At 47.3% G+C, this 12,152-nt stretch overlaps 1 protein-coding gene across 2 annotated transcripts in view; it reads left to right on the top strand.

The window, feature by feature from the left end:
• LOC144138348 (thromboxane-A synthase-like) overlaps window positions 1–12,152 on the top strand; it is a 49,249-nt gene that overhangs the window by 34,664 nt on the left and 2,433 nt on the right. For both annotated transcript variants that reach the window (XM_077670586.1, XM_077670585.1), the window contains 4 exons: window positions 564–627; window positions 692–800; window positions 8,875–8,966; window positions 10,665–10,805. In XM_077670586.1, the coding sequence (XP_077526712.1) occupies window positions 564–627; window positions 692–800; window positions 8,875–8,966; window positions 10,665–10,805 (406 nt within the window). The remainder of the gene's footprint in view (window positions 1–563; window positions 628–691; window positions 801–8,874; window positions 8,967–10,664; window positions 10,806–12,152) is intronic.

The following is a 12,152-nucleotide window of genomic DNA, read 5'->3' as shown; positions in this document are numbered from 1 at the left end:
GGTCGTGAAGGCTGCATACAGCTTCGCTGCCTTCAAGCATTGCGTGTTAGTGTGAGCGTTTTTATTTGTTTTGAATTCAACAAAAAGCCTGGTGACGAAGCCATATTTACCCCAAATGCTCAGAAAGACACGACGATGATTCTTGTTTGATCAAAAACATTCACACAAGTCATTATATTGCAATTGGCCTCTCAGACGACCCTTTAATTATTTCGAGTTTCATTTACGGCTCACGTAATTTGCTTTCTTTTACCATCCCAGAGTGGAATGACTTCTAATTTTGTTCGTAATTAAATTCACCCCTAAATTACACACTTGTGCGCAGACGTTAACATTGTTGCACCTGGCCCGATTCCTCGTTTTAACGTAGAGCTGCAAGAACACCTTGCGCCTTTAACGTTCTGAAGAACAATTTTCGCCGCAGTGCAGACTTCAGTAGTTGCTTGCTAGGGATATTTCTGTTTCAAAATTATTTATGCTTTTTTAGTTCAAAGCTCATTATCTTTTCATTCAACAGCGGTGGACGTTTTGATCAAAGCTGTGAATTCTCGCCTTTTATATAGGACCGTTACCACCCAAGACGTTGAATTACTTGGCTACAAACGTCATGGATGTCCTTTTAGCGGGGTAAGAAAGTTTGATTTGAAAAAGTATGAAAGCCATGTTGACAAAATATTCTTTGCTTTTACAGGTTTGATACCACACGCGTGGCATTTACTTACTTGTTTTTCGCCATTGGTAAACACCCAGAAATTCAAGAAAAGATGAGGACTGAAGCCTTGAGAGCATTCGAGAAAGAAGTGAGCCTCGTATTTATTCGTTGCACACTAGGACAGTAATAAGATCTCAGTAATTGTTTCAAAAGCGGAGTTGTCGGTCGAGCATTTTCGCTCGTCGTCTGTGGGTCATGCGTCAGGCCGGGGTAGGAGCAGGTTGTTGTTGTTATTCTTGATGATGATGATGATGATTGCTAATGGTATCCCCTTTCTAACTAGATAATGACGTGTCATTTTACCAAAGAAACTAATAGATCCAACTATGTTTTATATCAGTCGTTTATTTCTAGCACTGTTCTTAGGGCAGGCTAAAAATACATTTTTTTCTGTTACAGGTGGTAGCGGTCCTAAGCGATATTCCCCTCTCTAATTTCGTCCACAAACATTCTGCCCAGACCCGCATGCGCCCTCTATCGGTAGGTCTGAAAACCGCCTCGTCGGCGGTTCTAAGGCCCACCGATAGAGGGCGCAGCGGCCTCCTGAAGCGGGTTCCTCTTCCTTCTGCTAGGGGCTCAAGAAGGGAAGGAGCCTCCTGCCGCTTACGTTTAATCGCCGATTTCTTTTGCGCGAACGGCAGAATTTGCATAGCGGTGGCGCTACCGTTCTCAGAAGAGCGACCATTGAAGTTCGAGCCGAGCCAAGGGAACCACGGCTATGCCGTTTCAGCGGATTTCCCACTGGGTTGAATTGGGTTTATTTTTATCGCCGCCGGGACTTTGGCAGTTATAATTTCCCGCTGACGCGTCTTAGGTACATTATAAAGTTAGGGCCGTACACGTCAATACGTAACCACTGAGCAGAGAAACAAGGTTTCGATAATAGCTTTAATGGTCTTTCAAAGTGAAAATTCATGGAACAAAAGCTTAAAGGTTTCTTCTCTTCATATCTCCACCTACCAGACAGAGTCAGTTCACCTAGTAAGTAATAATCCACCCTGACTTCGAAATGCGCCCAGGAATTTTAGCTCGCATTCTGAAGGGTGACTTGGAGAACAGTGATGCAGTCTTTTGGGTCACCCGACGTTTTCCCCCAACGCATTTAATAAAAAAGATTTGCACCAGGCCTACTTTCAGATTGCTGTTATGCAAAAACTGTGCGTATCTACAGTCAAAAACGTTTGGGGAGCTTAGGCACAAATTCCTCTTATGGCGCGCCGCGAAGCGCACCAAGAACTCTTCCTAAGCTCGTAGTCACCGTCCGTTATATGGCTCGTGGAAATACTGATGATGATGATGGTTTGATGTTTATGGCGCAAGGCCAACTGGGGCAAAGAGCGCCAAAACAATAGTCGTATATGAGAGGTGATACCTTAAACACTAAGTAAAATCAACAAAAACAAAAGTAAAATCACAAAACGACAATGAGCATGGCTGGTGTATATGGCCAGATTTCATGATGCGTGATAGGAAATGAGGTTTAAAAACTTGACTTCTGACAAATACTCAAACACACGTTTCACTGAAACAATGGCATCGTCACCTAGAAAAAACAATGGATGTAGGGGAATATGTTGTCTGTAGAGTTCTCTGAAGTGTTTGTGTCGTGTTGTGTGAAGTGCCTTGCATGTTATTAGTATGTGCACTACGGATAGGGCCTCTCCGCACCTGCTGCACTGGGGTCTAGGAGATCCCGTCAGCAGATACGAGTGAGTTGCACGCGTGTGCCCTATCCGTAGCCTACCCAAGGCGACTTCCGAGTGTCTGTTGTGTGAGTCAGATATGTACCGTCCCAAGTGTGGCTTTATTACATGTAGTTTGTTGTCTGTCTGTTCGTCCCAGTGTGTTTGCCATGTTCTTCGCAGGTGTTGTCTTATGTGTGGCTTGAGGTCTGTGTAGGGTACTGTTGCTATGTCCGGTGTATTTGTATGTGCAGCAGCAGCGGCCATCTGATCAGCGGTCTCATTTCCCGCAATCCCAGAGTGGCCTGGAACCCAACACATGATCACCTCGAGATTTAATGCATACGCGGACATAATGGTTTTATAGACTACATTAAGAACATGGTTTTTAGAAGACTTGTTGGATGACAATGCATGTACAACACTCAGTGAATCTGTGAAAATGATAGACTTGGGTATTTCATGTTGCACTATGTGATTTAAAACAAGCAAAACGCCATGGGCTTCTGCCGTAAAAATGCTGGTCTTCGAGTTCAAGGTCTTAGAGACTCTAAAATCGGGTCCGTGCGCCGCACAGGACACAGTAAGGGCAGTTTTTGATGCGTCACTGTAAAACTCTGCACATTCATACTTGAACTGCAGGGACAAGAAGTGCTGCAAAATAGCAGTTTGTGGTACCCTGGTTTTATCAATTTTCACGAAGGACAAGTCACAACACACAGGTTGAAGCTCCCAGGGTGGTAAGACGTCAGTAAAAGAAGATGTGTGAATGTCTAAAAAGGAGATGTCGAAATTTGAAGCTTCCTGTCTCACTCTAAGTGAGAACGGCAAAGGAACAGACGGGCGATTTACAAACAGTGGCGATGTGGATGTATCATTAAAAACACGTTTAAAAGGATGGTCCTTCAAAGACGAAATTTTAAAAGCGTAGAGAAAGTCCACATACGTCCGTTGGTACTCAAGGCACCACTTATTACATTCAACATATAGACTCTGGGCCGGGCTAGTGCGGAACGCACCCGACGCAAGGCGCAGACCCAAGTGCAGTACTGGATCAAGACTTTTTAGCGTTGTTTTCGATGCCGACCCATACACGACACTGCCGTAGTCTAATCGAGACGCGACTAACGCGGTGAAGACCCGGAGAAGCAGTTCTTTGTCTGCACCATAGGATTGGTGGGAGAGGACCTTGAGAATGTTTAGTGTTTTGAGGCATTTATGTTTAAGTGTTTTGACGTGAGGTATGAACGTGAGCTTGTTATCAAATATGACACCTAAAAACTTGTGCTCCCGTTTAACAGGAATAGGTGCACGGTTAAGCGTAATCTCAGGGTCGGCGTTAATCCCGCGCTTGCGTGAAAATACAACACAAGTACTCTTGGCCGGGTTCAGTTTAAACCCGTTAAGGTCCGCCCAGCCAGCTAGTTTCTTAACACCGAGTTGTACTTGACGTTCGCATATTGACAGGTTACAGGATTTAAAAGATATTTGCACATCGTCTACATAGATGGAACAGGAAATGGTCGGCGGCAATGACTTTCGGAGGGAGTTCATCTTAACTATAAACAAGGTGCAGCTTAGAACTCCACCTTGCGGCACACCATTTTCCTGCAAATATACAGTGGAGAGTGCACCACCAACCCTCACTCGAAAGGTTCGTTCGGCCAAATAACTACAAAGAGTGTTCATCATGTTGCCAGAGACACCAAATGACTTAAGGTCCCTGAGGATGCCGTAGCGCCAGGCTGTATCATAAGCTTTTTCAATATCGAAAAATACAGTAAGGCAGAACTGGTTATGGACAAATGCATCTTTTATGTAGGATTCCAGTGCAAGAAGTTGATCATTGGTAGATCGCCCCACCCTGAAGCCTGCCTGGCAGCCCTCGAGAAGACCATTGTACTCCAGAAAGTACACTAGCCTACGGTTTATCATCTTCTCGAGGAGCTTACACAGGCAGCTTGTGAGGGCGATGGGACGATAACTTGCGGGAGAGGAAGGGTCCTTCCCCTCCTTCAGAAAGGCCACAACTATAGCCTCCTTCCAAGACCTTGGAAGCTGCCCCGAAAGCCATATTCTGTTGTAGAGGTGTAGGAGTGTCTCAAGAGTGTCTGTGTGTAGGTGTTGTATCATGGTGTATGTAATGCTGTCTGCCCCTGGAGCTGAGGGCTTACAGGTGGAAAGAGCAACCTTCAGCTCATGAAGTGTGAATTCAGAGTTGTAAGCAGAATTCGACTTGTTCTTGTCTCGTAAGGGCTTCTTTTCTGCATTAGTTTTGTGTTGCATGAAAGTATTAGTGTAGTGTGCTGAGCTGGACACGTGTTGGAAGTGTTGGGCGAGTGTGTTAGCCTGGTCTTCCAGTGTGTCCCCTGTTGTACTAACCAGGGGCAGGCTGTGTGTCTGTTGTCCTTTTAGTTTTCGTATTCGTGTCCAGACTTTGTGAGTGTCGGTGTATGAGTTTATGGAAGTGAGGAAGGCGCGCCAACTCTCCCTTTTTGCCTCACGACGCACTCGCTTCCCCAAAGCCTTTGCCCGTTTAAACGAAATGAGGTTATCTGACGTGGGGTACCGGCGAAGGACACCCCACGCCTTGTTCTGGGCCTCTCGCGCCCGCCTGCAGTCCTCGTTCCACCAGGGCCTCCTTGGGTTGCGGGACGCACTGGAGGCCTGGGGCATGGACTTTTCGGCGGCGTCGACTATGTGCGCCGTGACGAGTTGGGCTGCTTCCTCCACGTGTAGGTGTTTTATGGTTGTGTGGTGTAGTTTAGATGTTTCTGTGAATGTACTCCAGTTTGCTTTTGATTCATTAAACCTTTTATGGGCAGATGGACTGCATGGGCCTTTACCTCTGTATGTTAGGGATGTGGGGAAGTGGTCACTACCATATGGGTCCGTGCCCACGCCCCACTCAAGACATGGAAAGAGAATTGCAGAACCAATAGCCAAGTCGAGTTGTGAGTACGTATTATGTCCTAAGTTATGGTAGGTAGGCTGTTTTTTGTTGAAAAGGCATGCTCCTGAAGATGTAAGAAATTTCTCTATCAGGCGACCTCGGGCATTCGTTCTGGAGGAGCCCCAAAGAGAGTTGTGCGCATTAAGGTCGCCTGTTAGTATGTATGGTTCGGGCAGCTGGTCGACCAGCGCCTCGAAATCAGAGCTCGAAAGTGCATGATCAGGAGGAATGTAAATGGAGCACACCGTTACCAACCTATTAAATATTATTGTTCGAATTGCTACAGCCTCGAGGACAGTGTTCAGAGTGACAGGGTGGCAGGCTAAGGATTTCCGGGCGACAATTGCCACACCTCCTGAAGAGTGTGTGCAGCCAACCCTGTCCTTTCTGAATACCATGTATCTATTTAAGAAATTTGTCTGTTTGGAATTGAGGTGAGTCTCTTGGAGACACATGAGACTTGGCTGATTGGCATGCAGGATATCATACACATCATCAAGATTTTTAAGGAGGCCTCTGCAGTTCCATTGAATGATGTTTTCTGTTCCCATTATTTAGGTTTAAGAATGAATGGAGTGTGTGTATGTGTTCATGTGTCGTCTTTCGGGGCTGTTACTCTGGGGTTAGGCTTTTTAGGCCTGTCTGTAGGCTTGGAAGTCGGTGGCCGCTCCTTGCGCTGCGTTGCAGGCAGGAACGGCCCGACATCCATCTCGTCGTCGGATGTCCGAGGGGTGCCCGACGGACCGGGCCCCCCGGACTTGGCCCCCCCTCGGGAGCCCTTCGTTTGAGCCGCCACCGCCGAGGGCGTCCGGGGCACCAGAGGTGGCACGGGCGGTGCGGTGACGGTGGGAGCCGGTGCGGGGCCCGTGGTATCCATCACCTCGGTACCCTCCAACGGACTGGAGGACGGGGAGACAGAGGCGGGAGCGGCACCGGTCCCGACAGAAGTGGTTTGCACCACAACCGCTGCTGCCTCAGCAAGCGGCGTGGTGCCGGGTTGGGCTGCGTGAGGCAACCCAGCGGGGGGCGGGGGCGGGACCAGGTCAGACTCGCTGAACTGGGTCCCTGTGGAAACCAGACGCCGCTCCGCCCCCCGGCGAGCCGCGTCTGCGTACCTCCCCAGAGGAAAAGAGGCGAACCTCTTTTGCGCCTCTGGGAAGGTGATGTTCTCCGTGACCTTGATGTTAATTATCTTTTTTTCCATTTGGAATTTTTCACACTTGCGGGAGTACGCTGCATGCGGACCGCCGCAGTTCACACAAGTGAGGGTTTCGGATGGACAGTTGTCAGTCGGATGATCGTGCGCCGCGCATTTCGCACACGTCGTTCGGCCACGGCAAGAGGTTGTACCGTGCCCGAACCGCTGGCACTTAAAACAGCGCCGCGGATTCGGGATGTACGGACGGATGGAGCAACGGATGAAACCTGCATTGATGTGTTGTGGAAGAACTGCGCGGTCGAATGTCAAGATAATGTGCTTGGTGGGAATCTCCTTGTCGTCTCTGCGGATAGTGATGCGTCATTTGTTTCGATGAGGAGTTCACCAGACCTTTGTTTTTTGCACTTATATGATTTTCCTACTATGGCTTCAAGATACTTGGCGATCAAGAAGACTGACTGAGATGCTAGAGGGTGGGTTGGATTGAGCGATTCCATCACAAGAAATCGAGAGAAATTATCCGGTTCAGGAAATGTTAAAGATGGCAATTGGGGAAAAGATACTTCGGTGCGGCCCCTTTTCAGGGACCGATCACGTTTGGGGGGGAGTTTTGAAAATGCCATAGAGCATAGTATAAAAGCAGGGAGACTGGGGTACTTTCTTCTTTGACCTTACCCTGGTAGCCAAAGAGGTCCCGGAGCTCCCTGCCTGGTAGACAGACAGGGAGCCCATCCGCCGGAGCTTGACCTGGGCTCCGACGGCCACCGTTAGAGGTTTCTACCCTTCACCTTAAAAACACATCACCACGGTTGGATCCAGCTTATGTTTGGGGGCTCGGGGTCCGCGGTATCGCCAGTACCGTCACCAAGATTGCTCAAGGTGCCCCGTGCGGGGTCGTGGAAATACTAATGCCAGGTCTAATCGTATTACTACCTGAGTTTTTTTCAAGCGTGCGTTTGTAATTCGCCTACTTTAAAAGAAGACAAGACAAATGCAATTCGTCTTCAGCCAGAGCTGATCACACAGGTGTGGGCACTGTGTACGGCTGTTTGATCATTCAGTTGTAGTGATTTGCCCACGGTAAATTTCACAAAGAAATGTTCCGTCTATTACTGATATGTGGCAGAATTTTAGAGCCGGATATCTATATGTCAGAACGTGGAATCTTAGTGTGCAACTACAAGATTCCGTCACGTCATTCCTCTAACAGTGCAAGCTTTCGCGGAAGCGTACAATTGAATTTATAATAAACGGCTTATTACTGTACAATTGGTACGCCGTGCCTCTGTCATTTTCTGTACAATACGAAAGCATTCGACGGGAAAAGGCATACGCACGGCGTACAAAATAGTAATTTACTCAAAGGATAAAATAACAGTCAATGAAAGCTCACAATGGCGACACATTTCGCAGGGAAGATCCCGTAATTAAATTATTACTTGAGCGAAAATATAAATAATTTAAATTTTTAGCTTGGTGGAAGTTCTATCAGAGTCCCCCGGATTGCAAGACGAGCACAAAGCCCCTGGATTACCCCACCTCGATTGTCCTAGTTGACTAAAGGTTAAGATGGTGAATGGGATAGGTGGCCTTCCTCCTAGGAACGTGTGTTACATGCATTTACTCACAACTACAGAAAAAAAATGGGCATGGTAATTACACAAGTAGCAATTCGGGAAGTAGCAAAGTAATTCGATCTAATAATGTGCAGGCAGAATAAAAAGAGTCATTGGCAAACTTTTTACACGTGGTTACGATGGGTAAACACCTATCGATGAGTTAACAGCTAGTAACAAACACCTGTTTACGATAGCGAAGAGAATTTGTGCATACAAAAAGAAACAAAAAATGCAGAGGTTCCACATTTTTCAGTTTGTGAAACGCAGAATGTATAGAAAAATTACTAAAATCTTTATTAAAAGCGTGCAATCTTAATTAAGGGAAGGAACAACCCGTGCCAGAGAAGGCTTGCCTGTTTCTTTTCCTTTGGGCCGTCGGTCGTACGATCGTATGAGAAGTGTATACGCAACTGCTTAGAGCGTTTCCGACTTGCGGTCTGTTTTCTTCGAAGGCCGGGAGGATGGCCGGTTGTGTGAAACGTTTTGGAGTGGTTTGGTAAAAAGTAATGAGGGAGCACCCCTTGAATTTTGGTTAGTACAAGAATGATTCCTCTAAAAGGGTCCATTTCATAAACTGAGCTGGTTAAAATTGGTTTCCTAGCGTAGTACAGTGATGTTTGCCTTCATTTGAGACTTTTCTACGTTATTGAGCTACACAGCAGGATTTTTAGTAAGTACATGGCATGCTACTTTCTGTATTTCTACGTCAGACAATATCAATCTTTGATCTTTTCTTTGGTTGATGGTAGGGAGAACGCCTTTCAGTGCAGACTCTACTGGGACTCCCATACACAAACCAGGTGATCTCCGAGGTCCTGCGAATGTATCCGCCGGCAGGCTGGTAAGCTGCTAGTCACAAACATTGTTCTTGTTTGGTGACCTTGAATTACTAGTGCCCCCTTTCACTCATTGTACTATTTAGGAAATGTTCTTCTGGCAAGGGACAGAAAAAGCGCATCACGGATATGCATTGCATTTTAGTTCACCGTTGTTTTTTGCTAATTAAGTTTTACTGCTAAGCAGTATATGTCTAACCCCCCCCCCCCCCCCCCCCCCCAGTTTTCCTTCCGGTATCATCGATTTACTCGGCGCCGCTCCGGGGCTCCTCCTCACCACCGCTGACACCTCTTTCACAACTATTTTTCCCCTCGCCTCCACCGATGCCCCTTTGGAAAATTGCGCAGTCGGCAGCTAATGGAGGTATGCGGTTATCAGATGATTGCGAGAAATAAACTGAAGCACGGATGGGCGTAAAAAATGCACTGACGATTACTACAATCCCTAATATGAAATTTGTGTGCAGCACGAGCTGCAGTCCTCTCGATCACAGCGCATTTCTGCTGCGTCTCAGGAAGTGTTCCCGTGATCAGCGAACGTACGGCGGCGTGCGCTGCTCTGCTGCTACCTCGCAATGCGCCGCCGCCGCCGGCCAGCATGTTGCAAATCGTATTTGAACCTCCCGCGAAAATGTCACGTGATTAGGATAAGCCCCGCACAAGGGAGCTGCGATCATCTTGTTGCATATCGTGTTTGAACCTCCCGAGCAAACACCGCGTGGTTTGGATTAGCGAAGAATGGAACAGCGTCTGGGGAAAGTGTCAGAGTGAGGGCGCTCCTTGGTGGGGACGCATGAAACGTGTGAGGCAAAGGCAGTGAGAGAGATGACGCCGTAGCCGCATGTGTCATACTCCACTTCACCCCTTGCTAGACGCTCCCCTCCGTTTTCTTTCTTTCGTCGCTGCCGCGTTCGCTCACTCGGTTACGCGGCCATAAACAGACGCCGCTCCCGCGAAGCCCAGTTCACGGCTGCCAAGGGGCTGCCCCCTAAAACGACCGAAACCAGCCGTCGCGGCGTCTGTCACTTCTAAGCACGCGCACATGACCGGTTGCCGGTTTATGCGTGCGGTGGTTTGTAGTGAAGAATATAGGATTGGAGGCGTGAACGCGCAGCTATAGGTATCATGCCCGTACTGATGGATGGAATATATGTTGTGTTGGTACGAGATTAAAACGCGGACGTTAAGCGGCCCAGTGGGACCTGTGCGGAGTCCTGAATGGTAGAGCGGATTGGTTTGTGTGTTAGGCTATGTTTAGATTATCGACGCAAAACCCGTATCGTGATCCATGGACATAAACAATCCCATGTCACGCAGCTCGGTTGGCTGAGACGTGAAATAACGTCATTCTTTAAAGTCATTACGACAGTTCAGGCAAGTCTGACGTCGGCCTTACACAAACAGTAAGATGCTTACGACGCGGGAGGGACACAGCCAGTTCCATGTTTATCTGCAAGAAGAAAGCTTGGATCCGTCAGAGGTTCATTCAGCTAATTGGCTAGGAAATATCCTCCATCGCAAATTACGATAAACGCGTTCTGTTTCGTGCACTCCGTGGACTGCGTCTAGCTTTGCAGGTCATCCTTCTTCACGGAGTGGAAGGGCACTAATTTTTTTGGTATCTTGTATAGTGAAGAGATAACACTATTAAAGAGAAGATGTACGTTTTAAGAACCCAAACTTTTGTATTTTATTCACTGCAGCTTTACCACACGGAAAGCTGAGGAAGACTACCAGTGCGGCCAGTACCTCATCAAAAAGGGCATGTCGGTAATGGTTCCCACCTACAATCTGCACCACGATCCCCAATACTGGTCTGATCCTTGGAAGTTCGACCCTGAAAGGCAAGCATTTGCGTTCCGGTTTTTAGACGCGAAGCATCTTACGACCTCGCTTTGTCCGTGGCTTGTCCCTTGGCGTCCGCGTACACAGTGTTGCACATGCGTGAGGAGCATTGGATCAGATTGGATTTGGATTGGGTTTGGATTTTGATTCGATTGGATTTGGATTGGATTGGATTATACTGAACTGTATCGGATTTGATTGGAATTGTATATACTGTGCAGGCGCGTTGTCACTGATTTACATGCGCGAGTGGGCAATGCCACGGGTGATTTACGCTAAGAAGGATCCCCAGTGCTTCGCCCACTCGTCATGATTCACTTCGTGGAGATGCGTGAATTTTTTTCTCAATCGTATTTTTGGAGCATAGAATACTGCTTTACTGCTTGCTTGATTGATTGATTATGAAATATGAGGTATAACGCGCCGACGCTACACAGGCGATGAGGCGCGCTGTAGTGGCAGGCTGCGGAATAATTTCGACCAGCTGGGTATTTTTAAGTGCGCCGAAATCTCGTACACACGGGCGTTTTCGCTTTTCGTCTGCACCAGAAAAGCGGCTCCCACGGCAGAGATCCTGGTGCTCAGCAGAACAATGAAGAATACTACTTAGTCTGTAAAGAGTTTTTGTGCTGTGGAATTCGTGTTTCTTTTTTGTTCATGGTCATGTAAAGGTGTGAACACGCTGGCAAGCATGTGTGGCTTCTCGTTTGTTCCCACTTCAGTGTATTTCCGGTGCTGGAATGATCTGATACGATATGTAAGTGTAGGTAAAACGTTCAAGGATTTTGGAAGAACTGCTTCTATAAAAACGGTGCAAAACAGTTCCTGCATTTGCAAGTATGAACTGCATAAGCCAACAGTGTTACTCTACTCCTGCGCGGTTTAACACAATTGTACAGAGAAGTCGTAGTTTTTACATCCAAGCTGTGTGTGGTGAACCCCTCGGTTGTTCTTTTTGTTATTTGTTCTTGTGTTTTGTACTCTGAACTAATGACGTGCAGTCAGCCAAGCAGAAACTCTGCAAGGACCTTTTTCGCACTTAGACTTCATTCTCATTTAGACTTCACTTATTCTCATTTAGACTTCACTTTTGCATTTGATGCTGGTTCATTCAACCCGTTAAGTTTACGTCCACATTTGGCGGTCATAACTTTCCCTGTTCGTGCCACTAAACAATTTTTCGACCTCTTGCAAGAAGTGCGGCTACTTACACTCTGCCGCCAATTGCTGCTTACTCCCTGCTTCGTCTCCTCTTTTTTGTAAATCAGGTGATGTTGTGCTCACACATAACATACGGCGCCAGAAAAAGCAAGATATTAGAAAACCGCAGTGACGCGATGGGTACA

Source organism: Haemaphysalis longicornis, unplaced genomic scaffold, assembly GCF_048455015.1.
Source record: "Haemaphysalis longicornis isolate Haplotype H1 unplaced genomic scaffold, Haemaphysalis longicornis Haplotype H1 scaffold_5, whole genome shotgun sequence".
In the NCBI taxonomy this organism is placed as follows: domain Eukaryota; kingdom Metazoa; phylum Arthropoda; class Arachnida; order Ixodida; family Ixodidae; genus Haemaphysalis; species Haemaphysalis longicornis.
This window is presented reverse-complemented; position numbering and strand designations above follow the sequence as displayed.